Genomic DNA, 17,462 nt, shown 5'->3' on the forward strand with positions numbered 1-17,462 from the left:
ATAATAATAAATTTCTTTATTTATAACACCGTGACTGATTACATTTGTTCTTTCACAACCTGTGATGTATGGAGCACAAAGAAATAAATGTTAATTAAGCAAAGGAAGAACATATAACTTTTGACTTATCTGAATGTAATACAAAATTTGTGAGGTTTACTTTCTGACATTCAAAAAAAATATGATACTGATCTCCCACATGATTTTCATCAGAGACGCTGGAGTTCCTATAAATCATTAAAAGATATAAATGTTGGAATGTTTATTTGTCCATAAATGTTTATGGATGAATAATTTCCCCGTTATTATAAAAAGTTTAACAATGTCAGTGTTCTATTTTTTTAAAGATTTTCACAGATTTATGTATTGATATTATGATTATTTATCATCATTATTTATTATGTTCAGTGTAGAATGTCAGTCTGTGCTCTCATGTATATTCTTGTTCTTCCTGTACATAATTTTGTTGAACAAAGATGTGAAAAAAAATAAATATTTGAGCATAATGTACAACAAAATTAGTTAGTTTAAACCTCTGTGTATGTGTGTGTTTGTGTGTGTGTTTAGGGCATCCTGGGGTCAGGTTTTGCCTTGAAAGTGCAGGAGCAGCATCGACAGAAGCACTTTGAAAAGAGGAGGAACCCAGCTGCCAGCCTCATCCAGGTAGACATACACACACGCACGCACACACAGAAAACACACATCACCTTTGTTGCAGCCGCTGAGGACCAGTGTGAATACAATACAATGTGTTTTTTTGTCAAATGTGTGTGTGTGTGTGTGTGTGTGTGTGTGTCATGTCTTTTGCAACTGTCTCTCAGCCTTTCACAGTGTGTCTCTTTGTCTAAATAAAAGCATGAGTGTGTGTGTCGACTCTTTACGCTTTGGTGAGTGTGCTAGTGATACAATGAAGTTTGTGTATGGGCAGTTTCAACATCTCTGCTCCTATCAGAGTGAAGGTGTTTCATTAAAAGTGTACTTAATACGAGTGTGTTTGAGTGTGTTTGTGTGTTTTGCCCATCTCCGGGCTGTCAGGGTGTGTAGCTGATGATGACTAACGGTGTGCGAGGAACGCCGTCGTTACTCAGGTCCAACAGCAACACACATTTCTAGGATTTATGAGCCGTTTCCATGGCAATCAGTCCCTGGGCGGACGCTCCTCCAAGCCGTCACTCATTGTAATAGACTAGACCAGCTGTATTACTTTCTAATGAACAATAAATATCAGCAGTAGAGTGTGTGTGTCTTCTCACAAGTGTGCGATTGCATGTGTGTGTTTTTCTATGTTTGCACATGTCTTTGTTTCTGTTTGTGTCTGTTCTACCTCCTACTGTGTGAACTACCCGGCCCTGTTTGTTTTAAATTTTGCATCAAATAAAGCACCTGCAACGTCATTTTTTTCCTTAAGGAAATTCCAAATTTCTGGGTTCTGATCAGGTCATCATACTGATCAGTTATGATAAATAAAACGTTATTGTTATTGTTGAAATATAGGAATATAGTATCTGGTGTAACGTTGGTCTAACTGTTAGGCACCAGCAATACAAGCAATCAAATTCAAAATGTTGCATATATAACCCAGTTTTTTAAAACCACATATTAGGAAGTGGAAACAAACCTGAAAATCTAAACTGAATATGTCCTCAGTTTTCCATAACCAGTTGTTTAATTTTTTTAAGCAGGAAACTATCATCAGATCAAATATATCACTCGAATTACACCAAGAGGGTAAACAAAGGAAACCCTTAACTTCAATACTTTTCTTAATACCAGCGGTGTAAACTCGAGTCACATTACTTGGAATCAGAAAAAATAAATAAAGACTTGATTGATGCAACTTGATTTGACTTTACCACCAATGACTCACGACTTGAGTTGAATTTGAGCCCTTAATTCAATACATGATGTCTTCCCCAGAGCCAATAATGGAAGAAAGCGTTTCAGACATTTTTCCAGGATAAGATAAATACAACAAGACGGGACAGAAACACACAAATCTGGTCTGGGTCTTGTTGTAGTAGTAGTGCAGTAGTTGTAGTAGTGTTGTAGTGCTATGCTATGAATGTATAATGTTAGCTTTACTTTTTATGATTAAGTTCAGTCAGACTTGACAAAATTGTTTTAACCCAAAAAAAAGTGCAAAGACTTGATATTGTGACTTGCAAAACAGTGAATTGGTCTCAATACCAATGGTATGTTCAATTTACACCATGTTACAGTGAATGGAAATTATATGTATATATGTAGAATTTTACCAACAATTTCAAGTCTTAGATAACATGTTTAAGAGAAGCATTGCCACTTGTGGCATTAGTAATCTAATTTCTCAGATAATTCATCCGTGTGACATCTGATGATAAATGATAAACTTAACATGTTACAACCACTTTCTCCTCAATCGACTTTGACCTGTACTAACAACTACCAACTAACCTGATTTATAGAGCACCTGTGAAAACAACAATTAAAAAGTGCTTCAGATACAAGGACATATAAAGGGAAGCAGGTAACAATAAAATGAACATTCACATTCGGCAAATATTGACAACAATAACAGACAACAGACAAAATAAGACAGATTTAAGAAAAAGCCAGGCGGGAGAGATGAGTCTTAAGATTTAAATGAGGGCAGTAAATGCTCTGGTCTAAGCTCCTCCGATAAACTATTTCTATTCTTCTTAAGTCTTGACGGGTAAATACCTAACAGAGCCACATCTTTAGACATTAGTTTACAGGATGGCGAACAGTGATTTAGAAGCTCAGCCAGGTAGCACGTAAATACTTACCTTACGGATCAAAGATTGTGTAAGATAATGTATTTAGCCATCGTGACATTATCTATTGGTTTGTGGACTGCCATTCTAAAGCCTTGAGTTTGGCTTTTATGCTGAGTAGTCAAATTTAAGATACTTCTGCATTGGCCCATAGGCTACATCTGCTTCTTTTAAACGTCTATGTTAATCACGTACATGTATGCTTCATACAGTGGCTTCTTAAAGAAGACAGTAGGATGCATTTCACTTCCAAATAATTGGTTAAGAAGACATGGGTAAAGAGGAGATTTGTTGAAAACCCATCTCATTGGGCTGCTGCAGATCCCAGTATGCAGTTAGTGAGATATTTTCATACATATTCACGTGTATAATCAATAAAATCTGAACATTGTTTTGCCTGTTCTCCTTGTGAGAACGACGTATCATTTGCTATGCTTGACAAAGACCAGTTGGAGCCCAATTGATCCTAAATAACCCACTAAGGGAGCAATTAATCCTGTGTGTGTTGATCTTTTGTCTGTTTTATTGGCTTTGTATCAAGCACCTGGTCACTGTCTGTTGCCTGCCAAGCTCATAACATTTTCTTCAGCAGGTAAAAGGAAACTTGGAAGCAGCTGTGATGTGTTAAATATGTTGATGACTCTCTGTCCGTCACTTCACTCCCCCATCTCACACAGCTCTCCCTGCTTTCAACCACTGTTTGTTATGTGTGTGTCTGTGTGTGTGCAGGGCAGAATATTACCACTGTCTCCAAGCCCCAGCAGCCGGTCAATTCTAAATTTTACCCGCTGCAATAAATATATTGTCTACCAACTGCATTGTTAGAACCAGATTGAATCTTCAAATGTTTTTAAAGTAGTCTCTAGAGTAGCATAAGAACAAACAGTTAAAATTGACCAGCACTTGGCAAAAAGTCGGTGTTAATTTCCCTCCCTGTCTGTGTAACGTGTTTATATAAAGACTTTCCAGTCATGTCACAAATCTTGTAGCCACGCCTGGTGCCCTTGATGAGGTTCAATAGGCTGGAAGAAAACAATGATTGGAAATGAAAAGCAAGCAACCTGTTAAAATAATTATGGTGGATGCAGAGCCTTTCTGCAGAATCAGGTACATTTGTTTCCAAACGAGGGGCAATGTGATGTTATTAAGTAGCGGATACAATGAAACTTCACAGTGTTGTGGTTAACGTATGTATAGGATAAGCACAAAAGCCAATTGGTTATGGCTAGAGAAAGATAAGGTTTTGACTTAAAATACTCAGATTTAGGGGCACAAACCTGGCAAGGAAGCTGCTAATGTCACGGGAAAAAACAATCACTTTTAGTACCTCTATCCCTGCCAACAGGCTGCTACAAAAACCCTCATTTGCAGTCTAAAAAGCAGATGAAAACACATCAAGGGGTTGCTACGATACATCCGCTTTTAGTGCCTAAAGAGTTGATGGAAACACACTTACAGGTCTCTACAAAACACCCTCATTTGGAGCCTAAAACACAGATGAAAACACAGCTACGGGTCGCTGCAACACTCCTGCATTTTGTGCCTAAAAAGTTGATGGAAACATACTGATAAGTCAATAGAAAACACCCACATCTGGAGCCTAAAACCCAAATGGAAATTAAAAAAAAAAATTGACTCATATAACACAACAGGATTTGTTGGTTGTTGGTCTTAAACAGTGGTCTGCACTTAGCAGCTGTCTCGCACAGGTTATGCACCCTTCACCATGCCCTCCCCCTCCCGACTACATCACTACTGAAATGTTGATATAAAACGTATGAAACATACAAATCTTAATGTATTTGTGCTTTTCAGAAACATACAATATCAATGTTTTCTTTTGGCGACTTGGCTGTTTGAATGGTTGTTTTGTTTTTAAATGTTACCTAAGATGGAAGTACATTTTAATATAGTTCAAACACCTTCAAACTGAATGTCAAAATAAGTCTTTCTTACTCTTCATGGCCATACTGAGGACCTCCAATATGGCTGCCAGCTGGTTACATCCCCTAAAATGCTGTGTGTTTGCCACATGTTCACATATTCTCAGTCCCTTTTTTCCTCACTGTGTTTGAGCCATTGCCCTTCTGTGTCGTGTGTGTGTTTGTGTATGTCTGAATGTGTGTGTGTCCTGTCTACTCCCTCCCACCACCCAGGCGGCTTGGCGTCTTTACTCCACAGACGGTGCTCGTCCCTACCTCAGAGCCACCTGGCACCACTACCAAAGCGCCCTTCCCCCCCTCAGGCATGTATCCCCATCACCACCAGTGTCACCAGCACCACCATCACCGCCCCCACCTCCCTCCGACAGCCCCCAACCACAGTGCATCAACACTACCCAAATAACTAATCAGCTTTTTCTTTTTTCCCTCCTCACCTTCCTTTTCTCACTTCCTACCCAACTTATCGATCCCTCCCTCTACCCGTTTTTCCTCCCACACTTTACCCTGTTAATTGTTTCATTTATCATTATTTTATTTATCCTGTCGACTCTGCACGTAGTGTGTCTGGCGTAGTTATGCTGCTGATGAGAACTCGGTTTCCATTGCTACCTGGAAGCCTCATTTGAAGGCGTTGCATACCTGCAGCCCCGCCAAGTAGGTAACAACTTACAGACTTACAAACATGGCCGCTGCTGCTCAGCCCCTTTTCCTCATCTCTTCTCCATCATCTCCATCTGCTTATCTCCATCAGTGTAGCTTTAACCCTTTCTCCACTGTGTGACAGTGTTGCAGTGTTGCAACCGTTCTCTTATAGTCTACCTGTATTAACCTTTTTTCTCCAATCTGGGATGGTTTGCTTTGCGTGCATGAACTTTAACACCCTTTACACATTACACATTACTTTTCTGAATCACACATTGGAATTTTTACAAATTTTTAATTTTGAAAATTCTCACATGCCAGCAAGACTTTCAGAGATGTGGTTTTGGCAGTTGGAGTTCAGTGGTTCGATTACGTTTGTGTTGCACGACCCAGTCGCCAGAAAAATAATACGGTCATTTGTTTCTGCAAACCACTGACACCTTACATTTCTATGTTATTTATAAAGATAATATGTTTAAACTTTACATTTACTCAATAATGCAATGGTTTTGGGCACAAAAACTACTCATGTTTAGGCTTAAAATATCCACTTTTTTAGGCACTTTCCCCAGAGTAGCTAAAATGATCTGGCCCAAACTCGGCATGCTGGAAAAAATAAGTCTGGCCGCATCCTTTTGCCTAATTCAGCTGAGAATTAGAATGAAATGAACTGGCCCGATTCCAGCTGCCGAAACTGCCATCACTGGGCACTTGATAAAAATTATCTGGCCCAGCACCGGTCCAAACTTGGCAATGTCTCAGTAAAAACAACTGCTTTTTGTGGCACTATCCCAATAGAAAAACAGCAACAGGTTGCTAAAAATTACCCACATTTGTCGGCCAAAATGCAACTTGTCAAAACGACGATGGATCACTAAAACAAAACCCACTTTGATGTCATCCATCCCCTCCACGTCCCGATGACAGAGACAGCTCATAACTTTCAAAACGTGGTTGATACGTAGAAAACGTTCAGATGTAACGTATTGGTGGTTTGCAGAAACGTACAATGTCAACATTTACTCCTGGCGCCTGAGCTGGTGTTGCCCAACATTTTTGGAGAATGAACCATGAAGCAGATTACAATTCCTGCTCACACACAAACACACACACACACACACACACACACACACACACACACACACACACACACACACACACACACACACACCAGACGTAGAGTGATACCTCTCTGATTTCCGTGTCTATCTTTCAGCTAATGCTTGGCCTTACTGTGCATGGCCATAGCTTGCATGTGCTTGTAAACAATTAACCCCATTGAATGAAAGTTTCTTTCTCTCTGTTTCTTTTTGGCTTGATGCCTCCCATATCCATTAGTTGAATCATCTGTATAATGCTATTTATAATCTTCTTGAATACTGATTTCTCACCCTTTGTCTTCTTCTCTTTATCCCACTAACCCCTGAAGGAAAGAGCAGGGCGAGACTACTTACAGGTTTGTATGACTCTCAGCTCACTCCTCCAAAGACACATAACACTAAACATGTGATGCCATTTTAATTCAATCATGTGCCTAATGTTTTGTCATTGCTGTGATATTTGCTCTAATCTGGTTTATGGGCTTGCTTGGTATTTTTTTTTTTAGTTCATTCATCAGATTCAGATGAACAGATTTGGTCTCTGAGGTCTTTTCATCAGTAAATCAGGAATTGATTGTTCATTGACACTATTTACCAGGTAATAATGAATGGTTTGCGAAGCCATTGGAGGCTTGGTTTATTGATTGGTAAATGACTGAACCCTCATTTTGCCCTTTAGAACAAATTCACCATTAGTGGAGAAGATGTATGCAGTTGTTGCATTGTGTTGACTTATGTTGAGGTTGAACTCTTATGTTTTTTTTCAGTACGACCTGGCAAAGTGATGATGATGTTGTAACCCTTAATTAGAGGGGAAAATAAATAATTAGAAACATAGCTGGGAGAAGGGCCACTGCAGTGCTATAATACAAAATGAAGGGATATTAGCATGTTCATCAGTATTGTAATGTAGGGAATAGTTCAGATCTTTTGAAATGGGGTTGTATGACGTATTTATCCATAGTCAGTATATTACATCCAGTAGATGTCAGTCAGCAAACCCCCAAATAGGAGAGGCAGGCAGAAGTATCGCCATGGAAGCTCAGCAATGTGTTGCTGTGGAGAGCAGCAACAATATGTATAATGGTCACCTAAAAGAAAAATTGATGTAATTTCTGATAAAATGAAGCCAGAGTTGTGGGATCAATATTCATTTACCATCTACACTCTCTCAAGTGCTCTGATGAAGCACAGCTATTAGATTGTGTTGAACTGAGGAGGAGACGCCAGAAGAGATGCAGTCATAGAGAAAGAGGTGATGTTACATCACATACAGAAGCTATGCAGCAATAAAGCACTATAGATCTGCAGTGCTTTCAAGTGACCTCTTGTGAAGGCACAACATGCTGCAGTTCTTCTGCTTTCTTTGTCCTATATTCTTACCTCACTTCTTTAGCTTTTTATTCACATCTCCATCTCTGTTTCTGTCTCTCCTCCTTCTTTCACTACTGTTTTGTTGTCTGCACTTGACTCCCATGCCGGGAACGTGATGGACTTTGTTGAGTGTGTGTGTGTGTGTGTGTGTGTGCGCACACGCCTTCAAAGACAGGAGTCTGTACCATGTCTGTACCATGACGCACTTTTTCCATTGGGATGGTATTTATATAACTCATCAAACACAAGACTAGGAGAGACAGAGCGAAGTTGAAAAAACGGGGGGGAGAAGAGAGGAGGGGGAGATAGGGGATTTCAGAGAGGGGAAGAAGACAGAGAGAGATTTGTGAGTTTAATTATGCTAGTATAGTTTTTACAGAGCAGTGCTTCTTTGGCAACATTTGGGAGCTTTATATTGAGCCAGCAGCTTCTTACGCATCAAGACAGTGCCACACACACACAGTCAAACACACAAACAAATGTGCTTCTCATCCTTAAACACAACAGCATTTAATTAGGCTTTGTTGCATCCACAACAACATGCATCCCTAGAAATGCCTCCATTTAAAGGGCTGCGTTTAATTACACTTTCCTTTCTTTCTTGGAAACTTTTGTTACAACAAGTCCAATTTGCACTTGTGAAATCATAATTATGAACCCTTTTATGACCCTATTTCTTTTCTATATGGTGCCCTCCACCAAGAAAACACAGAACATTGTGTGTTATTAGTGGTTTTACAGACTGTCGGCTGCTCGGCGGCGGTAGGTGCCGTGGTAAACGACTGGTGGTTTTAGTTTAAGCAGACTTGTAAACACCAGCAGTAGTAAACATTAGGCGCACCACAAAGTGCTACATCATGCTGTGCGTATTAGTGTTGGATTTTGGCAGTGAGAGAGAACATGAAATAAAAGATAATGGGGGTTAATCTGGAGTTTATGTGTGTAGGCAGGTGTGTGTTTATGTGTTTATTTTCTGGTACAATTCTTTCAAATGATTCATACTTTTTCTTTGAAAAGTAACTGACCATTTTCAACCTGGACAAGATTTCTCCTCATGTGAGCTCAAACATGCAGCTGACTTCTCTTACCCAATTATGGGAAAATCCAAAAAAGGTTTATTCCAAATAACGCTGCACTTTGGTGTGAATGCTGTTTTCTGAGCTGTGCTGTCTTCTAAACAGCACTTCTATAACCACAAACACACAACTAAGCCAAGTCAACCACAATGACAAACACACCAAATTTCATTTAATCAACAACAAATTTAATGTGAATGCAGCCTGATTTTTCGAGACTATTTCAACGTTTTGTTGCGCCCTACTTTAGGCAACACTGCAGGCAGGCGTTCAGTAAATTTCTTCACCACATGTCACAAAGCAATCATTGTGTCGAAAAAACATGATTTTGAAGTTGATTTAGAGAGCCAAACCCAGCACCACATGAGTCTCACTGACGCATGTGGTGAGAGTTTGGTCAACTTTGTCAGGAAAAATAGAGTCCAGGCTGTTGATGTTCAGACTAATGTTTTAAGGAGAGACAACCCAGGTGAATAAGCTATATTTTTTAACTAATAGATAGCACCATGACAGTTTCTCAGTTTATTGCTTACAGTAAGACTGTTATGTTCAATATTACATGTTTAAGGTTCAACAATGCAAATAAGGATATATATATATATATATATATATATATATATATATATATATATATATATATATTGTACACTTCCAAATCAAAATACTGAACTGGTTCAATATTCAAAATTCACTTTTTTTTTTTTTTTTTTTTTTTTTTTTTAATTAGAGTTTAGAGAGGAGATTTTGTATACCTGTTTTTTCTCCATACATCAAAACATACTGCAAACATCTGTTAAAAAAATCAATTTTTGTTGTGTTTTTAGGAATAAAATCTTATATAAATCAGTCTTTGACTGATAAATAAATAAACCCCTCTATAAAAACCATTTCAAATATAGATAGGAATAAAACTGGCAAGTTTGGTGTATGCAAGTGGTACGGAAGTGGAGATTTTTGGGATCAGATTTAAGAAGGAAAAATAAAACTCATTTTGAGAGAAATACCTTTAAAGAATAATTGTAAAAATTTGTACATTTTTAGAAATGACTGTGGAGGCTCATGCACACCTCCAAAAAAACCTGTGGACAGGCGCAAAGGTGGAAAACATCCACAGAGTGTGAAAAAGAGAGAATTCCCACACGCTGTCCAATTACTTCCAAAAAAAACTTCATGAAGGGAACAATGTTTTGTGTGACAACTGAAATGTTCACCAAGTAAAGTTCTTTGCAAGTAATTGAACTCTCTCTCTTTTTATGCATTTTTAGACAAAAGAAAGACACTAAATTTTTTCTGTATCACAAGTTCTCTGAAATCTTATGTCCAATATGCAAAAGAGGCTTTTTTTAAAGGCCGTTTTAAGAACAGAAATTTGAACTAAAATGGAAATAAAAGCAAAATAGCCTCATATCCTAAAATTAAAAAAACTTTTTCTCCTGGGGTGTCTCACCATTAAAACTGTCCATAATCTGATGGCACTACTGTGATGTGTGCCAAGAATTCACATCATGTTTTTTCTACATATTTTTTATATATATTGCTCATCCCAAAACGAGGGAGTCCAGGTTGGTTTACCTTCCACTGTTTACCCTCTTCCATCCTTCTCTGGTATATGTCTCCTCTCTGTCCTCTGTGTATTTGCTTTGCATCAATATTGGCAGCAGAGAATTTCTCTTCTCCTTCCTCTTCTGAACTTAATCTCCTTCCTCCTTCATCTTTCCATTCCCTCCATCTTCCTCCTTCGCTCTAGTAAGGGTCTAAGTAATGGAAGGCTCTTCAGAAGGTACACTCGGAAATATAGGAGGTACCTACAGTGCTACCCAGCATCCTCTCTGCCCCGCTCTTAGCCCAGTAACCTGTGGGAATGACTGACTAATAGCATGGCGGAGAAACTTAACTTACTTTTTAACCTCCCTCCCCAATCCCTTTTATCTCCCGAAGGACTGAGGCGACGACTGCTGCCTGCTGCCTGTCGAATGCAAACAAGTCTTTGTTAACCTGTTGCAAATTAAAGGGGAATTCCAAAGAAAAGTGATCTTAACACTTTAAAAGTAGACATGGTTTTAAAATGTGAGGTTTAAGTTTTTGAGATAAAGGAAAAGCGCACCAGATTTTACTTTTAACGAATTGCATGCAGAGCCACTTTCATTCTTGCTTGCCATGATCCTTTCAAAATTTCTAATTTAAAATCCCCACAAAGAAGAAAAAGTGATTGCATTTTCAGAGATGCTTTATTTTCTTGGTATGACAGCTCAATGAAGGTCAAACTCAGATTCAAAATTTAAAATACAAGGTCTAAATTCAACCTTTTTTAAAGATATATTTTCTAAAAACTGGTCAAGTCCAGCCAAATGAATACATTTTGTTTCATTCATATTCTTTGTGAACAAACCTTAACTTATCCCAGAAGTTGGGCCTTTTGATGATTTTGTATTTGTTATAGTCACATCAATTGTAAAAATACAGTCGTCCCATTAAAATTTAATGAAAAGGAATGAAATTAAAATGAGCAATTCATGGGGCTGGACCCAGTTTACCTTAATGTCCAACTGAAAGACCTTACTTTGACAGTCAAATCGCAGGAAATGCTACAAAACACAAAAACAATAAACCATAATAGCTTCCATGCTAAAGTTGCCTTATCTAACTTACAAACATGAACTCGCATTTAAAATGCACTGTAGTTTGCTGAACAAATGACCGAACATTCACTGTGGAAAAGTGCACTATAACATAAGTTTTTAGTTGAGAGAGCTAATAACCTGCTCAGACGAAGTACCAGTGCAGTGTTTGTTTAAGACATGCCATGGGCTAACTGCTTGGCCTTCTGGATTGCTGCGCTCAACTTTTCTTAAGAATCGCTCTTTCAAACAACTTTGAACTCCACACTGCCCTACCTACGTTTCTCACATGACATTGCAAAAATCGAAGAACAGAAGGACTGACAGAGACTCATTCCTTTGTAGTTAACCATCACTTGTTCCCTGCTGGAGCTTAGCCTGCCAGCTGTTGTCAGTCAAACACAGAAAAACTATAAATACCTATATATTATATAAGTATACATAATATCTTGACATTATTTTCCACAACAAAAAGGGATATGATATCAGTTGGACATTAAATATCCCCCAAAAAAATATGCAATTATTCTGCACATTTCAGTTTACAGATGTAGGTATTATAGCTTTTTCTCATTTAACTGCATGCTCCCCTGCTTTACTGCTGCACTTCTCTTTTGAATTTTAATTAGCAATGATGGACAGAATGGTAACAGATAAAAGTGTTGCTAAAAGATCTATTCTGCTCCATCCACTGTTAATAATATTCAGTTCGGCCTTGAACTTTGGTAATAATGGATTGTCGTGTGCTTTGGTAGATAAGGTTCCCACACAAGTCTAGGAAAGTAAGGAAAGTATTGCACAGGTCTTTTAGTCTTTAAAAAGTTTCTGACTGAAAAACAACTTCTGTAAAAGACATTAAAACTGATTATAATGCTGAAATTCAGGTGAGACACGGAGGTTTGGAAAAATATGAAATTGTGGCATGGAAAATGTGTTGGAACCCTGCATCTCTCTCTCATTTGTCTGCTGCATTGCATGCCTGTGTATTTGCCTTAGCAACATCATAGTTTACTGCAGTGAGTCACATTAATTAAGAACTTTCTACATTCCCACCAACCCCTGTGAGGTTACCAAAGCTACAGCTAAAATATCATGAAATAAATGCATTTTATTTTCCAGTGGCTGATGTTAGGTGCTATATATCCCTTTATATGGATAAAAATAAAGTGATAGAGGAAGACAGATAATTATATTAATAGTAATGTTTTAATAGTAGTGTTCACAGTTTGTTTTTGTTTCATTTTTTAAACAGACATAGATTTAAAATGTATTACATGTTGCATAGCCATCATACCATGGTGTAACTGCAGTGAACAACTGAGATCAAAACAGGTTGTGTTTTTTAGAGTAAAACCACATTTTGGTTGCTTTCTTTTGGATCGTAGATTCTTTGGATTTAAAATGAGTCACAATGCACTGACTCATGATTAAACTTTTTGAGACTTGGTGCTGAATCCTTAAAGTAGAAATTAATGAGGGAAACCAATTGCCTTGAAAACTGTAAGTAAAAATAACTATTAGTATTAATGTATGTTTACTTTATATTTATAGTTATGTTTGCTTAAAATGTATTTGAATTTACTTTATCTTGTGAAATTGTGAAATAAGTAGAACTAGCAGAATTTACTAACTTCATCATTGGCAAAATCAATTTGTCATGATGAAGTTAAGTCAGACTAACTTGTTTTACTATAGTTGCTAACACTTGGAAAAAAACACGATAGTTGCTCTTGTTGCTTTTTAAGTTGCAACAAGTTCACAAAGTTAAGGAAATACAGCAACATTTTAAGTAACAATTTAAATTAGTAGTTTCATTAAATTTCCTTTTTCTGGGCAATCAGTTTCCTAGATCTTATTATTGGATTTACAAATAAACACTGATTAACATGCTAGGAATGATTTGCCATTAAAATCTTCAAAAGATTTTGCTTTTCTTTTTTAAAAAATAATCTGGAAAATACAGTATTGAGGCTGTTTGAAGCTGCTCTCAGTAATGGTCTCATTTGTTTAAGGTAGTCTCAAAATTAATGTGGTGGTGATGATGTATTAATGTGACCAAGCTTCACAAATCGCCTTTAAAAATCTCATTAACTCTGTTTTGAAAAGTGAATACATGAATAGATTATCAGCCGATTGGTGAGGATTGAAGCATTTCAGGATCCAAATCTGAGTTTTGGGGTTTTTTGGGTGTCTTGGCGGGCAGTCTGGCTGTGTCCTGATGTTTTGGGCATGTCAGTTGGATGGATGATGTTTGGACTGAAGGAAAAGACCGAACGCTGCCCCGTGTCTGCGCTCTGAACTCTTCTCACTCTCTGAGGGGAAATTGGTGTTGACAGCATCCTTTTTCTCTCTCCTTGTGTCTCTCTATCAACCCCGACCTCTGCCACACACTCAATCAACTTCATCATAAACTCCCTTACCCCACTTTCCATCACCTTTTCCCCTTCTGTCTCTCCATCCTTCATCTTCTTTCCCTCCCTTCCTCCCTACAGTCAGAAGTTGAGTTTTAAGGAGCGGGTCCGGATGGCGAGTCCCCGAGGTCAGAGCATGAAGAGCAGGCAGACGTCCATCAACGACCGCCAACGCTCTTCCCCTGGAAATGAGGTGGTAGGCGGCCCTGAGATAATGAGCGGGAGTCCGGCCAAAGTGCAGAAGAGCTGGAGCTTCAACGATCGGACCCGCTTCAGGCCGTCGCTGAGGCTGAAGAGCCAAACTCGCACTGCTGTCCCAGACGGTGAGTGGGACTGACTATCAAACATCCAACACAACATCCCATAAATGACCCATTTTAACACAGCATGACATTTTATTCAGTAAATATTAGAGGTGGGACCAAGTCAAGTCTTTGCACTCAAGTCCTGAGTCAAGTTCCAAATCCTAAACAGTAATATATATACATATATATATATATATATACACTTTTTTTTTTTTACAAAAACAATGAATGCTTTTGAAGATTAATTTTTATTTGTTTGAAGGTTTGTTGGAAATTGTTCATAATGCACAGTTAGAATTTCATGCAATGGTGCATCAAATGAAAAATATATAAACACATAAATGAAACATTCAGTGAGGAGCTGAAATGAGCTGATACAGAATATATAAATTGTTTTTCTCCCCAATTTAGGTATCCGCATAAACTCAAATATCAAGTCGGGTTGGGCTCTAGAAATAGGCAAATACAGTCTTAAGTCAGACAAAAATCATATTATGTTGGTTTATTTTATGGGATCAAACACTAAACAGTACGCTTCTTATTATAATTATATTCTTCAAGCCTTGTATATACTGTCTATTCTCTCTACATGGTAGATAGGCTAAACTGTATGATGGATGTTAAGCATTTATGTTCTTATCCAGATGGATATATTGTACTTTAAGACAATCTTTATACACTGGAATCATACAGTTCATAAAGATCTTGCGTATTTTATATCTCAGTTCCTTTTTTTGCACTTTGAAAGGGGCATGAATTTATTTTTATTACCTAAATTAGTGAACATGTATTTTGTGCAGCAGTGTTTTTTCTAACTTTTTCCAGACACTCCTCCCCTACAGTAATATACAACATTGCTGACTGTTTGAATAGCACCTCTGCGTCTCCTCTTATTCCCGTGTCATTTGTATGAACTGATTTTATGACCCTTTATATGTACTCTCATTTTTCACTCTCCTTCCAACTTTTTCCCTATGCTTTCTCTTGCTCTTTCTCCTCTTTTCTGCATCTGTCTCTCTGTCTGTGTCTTCCACTCTCCTAATTATTGGCAGTATTGAGGATATATGTACTCTCCTCTCTCACCTTACATAGCTGAGCCGGCAAAATGCTGCCCGTTCGTAAAGATCCAATTCAAGCAGGGCATAAATTCTCACCTCCTAAAAGCCAAAATAGTATCAGTTTGAAACATTCGTAGAGACTCCTGTCCAGACCCACTATGCAGAAAGTGTTTTATGAGTTTCAGGACTGGAAACGATTGTGCATGGGCCTACACTTTGTGTTGACGAAACGTTGGTTTGTCTCTTTCTCAGTGGATGCAGGCATGACGACGGAGGATTCCTTCGATGAGAGAGGCTGCCATTGTGATGTTACAGTGGAGGATCTGTCAGCTCCCCTCAAGGCTGTCATCAGAGCGGTCAGGTAAGATTTTATCTGATAAACTTATCCAAAGCATCTTTAAATCCAGGGTTCCCGCAATCATAGAAGAACCTGGAATAGTCATGGAATTTTATAATGTTGCTTTACAGGCCTGAAAAAGTCATGGAATTAGTAAAAAGAAGTTATGGACTTTTGTTGTGTTTATTGAAATTATTTTTCACAGTAACCTTCCATGAATAACCTCCCATGTAATGCCACATAACTTAAAGAATTTATTTACTATAAGTCAGCTCTATACATAGCGTAGCCATAATATACACTGACTGAGCGATATATACGATATATCGTTTTAGCGTTGACATGGCGATGTGCGATAGTCGCTTTGAAGGACGTGCAAGTGAAGTTATGCAAATAAACTCAAATAATTTGCTGCTTGGTACTGTGACAAAACCTGCACTGTTCTCATTTTCCATGAGTGAAGCTGGCCAAAAGCCTTTTCCTTTAACAAAGGTGTACGTGACGTAGTCATGTGGTGCTGTTTTTTATGGAAAGCAACACTCTCCTGAGTTTGTGTGTGTCCCGAAAAGAACTGTACCTGGGCCGACACTTGCTGCAGACACAGTAAAGTGCATCCTTTTCCAAAATGGAAATTTGAAAAATCATGGAATATTTTGAAATGTTTGGTTCTGAAAATGTGTGGGAACCCTGTAAATCAGCAACGATAAAAGGGATTCAAAAGGAACCAACAATCACATTTGCAAACTTACATCCAAAAGTTAATATCAAGTGAAAAACTGGCAAACTTTAATTCTTAAAGGTGGTTGAAACTCAGCCCAAACAGGCCCCATTTTCACAGCCATTGCTTTATTTAGTTACCTCCCTCTTAAAATAGTCCAACACGTTGGAAAAATGTATAATTTCTTTTGAGTCACATGAGAATTGATACCACTGTCCTGTTTATGTGGGAAATACGAAACAGAGAATAGCTACCAGACTATTTCTTGATCATGAGCAGTGACTTCCTGGAGTCTCTGCTGGGTGCAGCCCTGATTTTACATCATTAACCATATTCAGTGATTGGATGTTAGAGAGCGACACATTTCATATATATATATATATATATATATATATATATATATGTTAAAAAAGCAAAATCTGATGCTATAAGGGTACCTATAACATAATAGTTTGAAGTGTAGGGCCGCTGACCATGCTGCCATATTTGGGGAGCTGAAAACGTGTTGCTGGCTGTTTTATATTTCTGTATATATTGTAGCTTTCTGTGACTGATTAATCATTTAAACTCCTCCCTCAGGGCCACTTTTCTCACCTGTGTACATTGACTCTGAAACCACAGTGACAGCTCACTGAGCCGAACACTTACCTGTCAGTTGGTGATGTAATTGAACCACCTCCTCCTTTTATGATCGGCTAATTGTTGATGGTATATACAGTACAATCTTATCTGCATTGCATGCATCTGATTCATTGCGCTCCGTATTTCTTTACAGGCGATTTATAATCTGCAGCTGTTAATCAAAGTGTCATGAATGACACAATGTGCAAGAGTGACCTGACATAACGTAAGGAGTCAAAAGCTGCTGTATCCATGTGTTTTGTAGTTTGGTTTCATGAGCAGTTTATCACTAATAATGGCTGCTGAACACGTTTTTAAACATGTTTGTTTTTCATTTTTATTTAGGTTAAATCCCTCTCTCCTCATCTTTACCCTCACACTGCTACAGTAACAGATAATATGCCACAACAACACAGACTCCTGACCTTTTTACACCACTATGCATGTTATTCTGGATGGGAAAAACATACGTTCACATGAGTGCA

At 38.1% G+C, this 17,462-nt stretch overlaps 1 protein-coding gene across 1 annotated transcript in view; it reads left to right on the forward strand.

Moving 5' to 3' along the window:
- Positions 1–17,462, forward strand: part of kcnq5a (potassium voltage-gated channel, KQT-like subfamily, member 5a) — a 113,062-nt gene that overhangs the window by 86,700 nt on the left and 8,900 nt on the right. Inside the window, exons 7-11 of the mRNA XM_042502825.1 lie at positions 568–663; positions 5,277–5,371; positions 6,789–6,815; positions 14,020–14,261; positions 15,554–15,662. Of these exons, the coding sequence (XP_042358759.1) occupies positions 568–663; positions 5,277–5,371; positions 6,789–6,815; positions 14,020–14,261; positions 15,554–15,662 (569 nt within the window). The remainder of the gene's footprint in view (positions 1–567; positions 664–5,276; positions 5,372–6,788; positions 6,816–14,019; positions 14,262–15,553; positions 15,663–17,462) is intronic.

Source organism: Plectropomus leopardus, chromosome 15 (assembly GCF_008729295.1).
Source record: "Plectropomus leopardus isolate mb chromosome 15, YSFRI_Pleo_2.0, whole genome shotgun sequence".
Taxonomy (NCBI): domain Eukaryota; kingdom Metazoa; phylum Chordata; class Actinopteri; order Perciformes; family Serranidae; genus Plectropomus; species Plectropomus leopardus.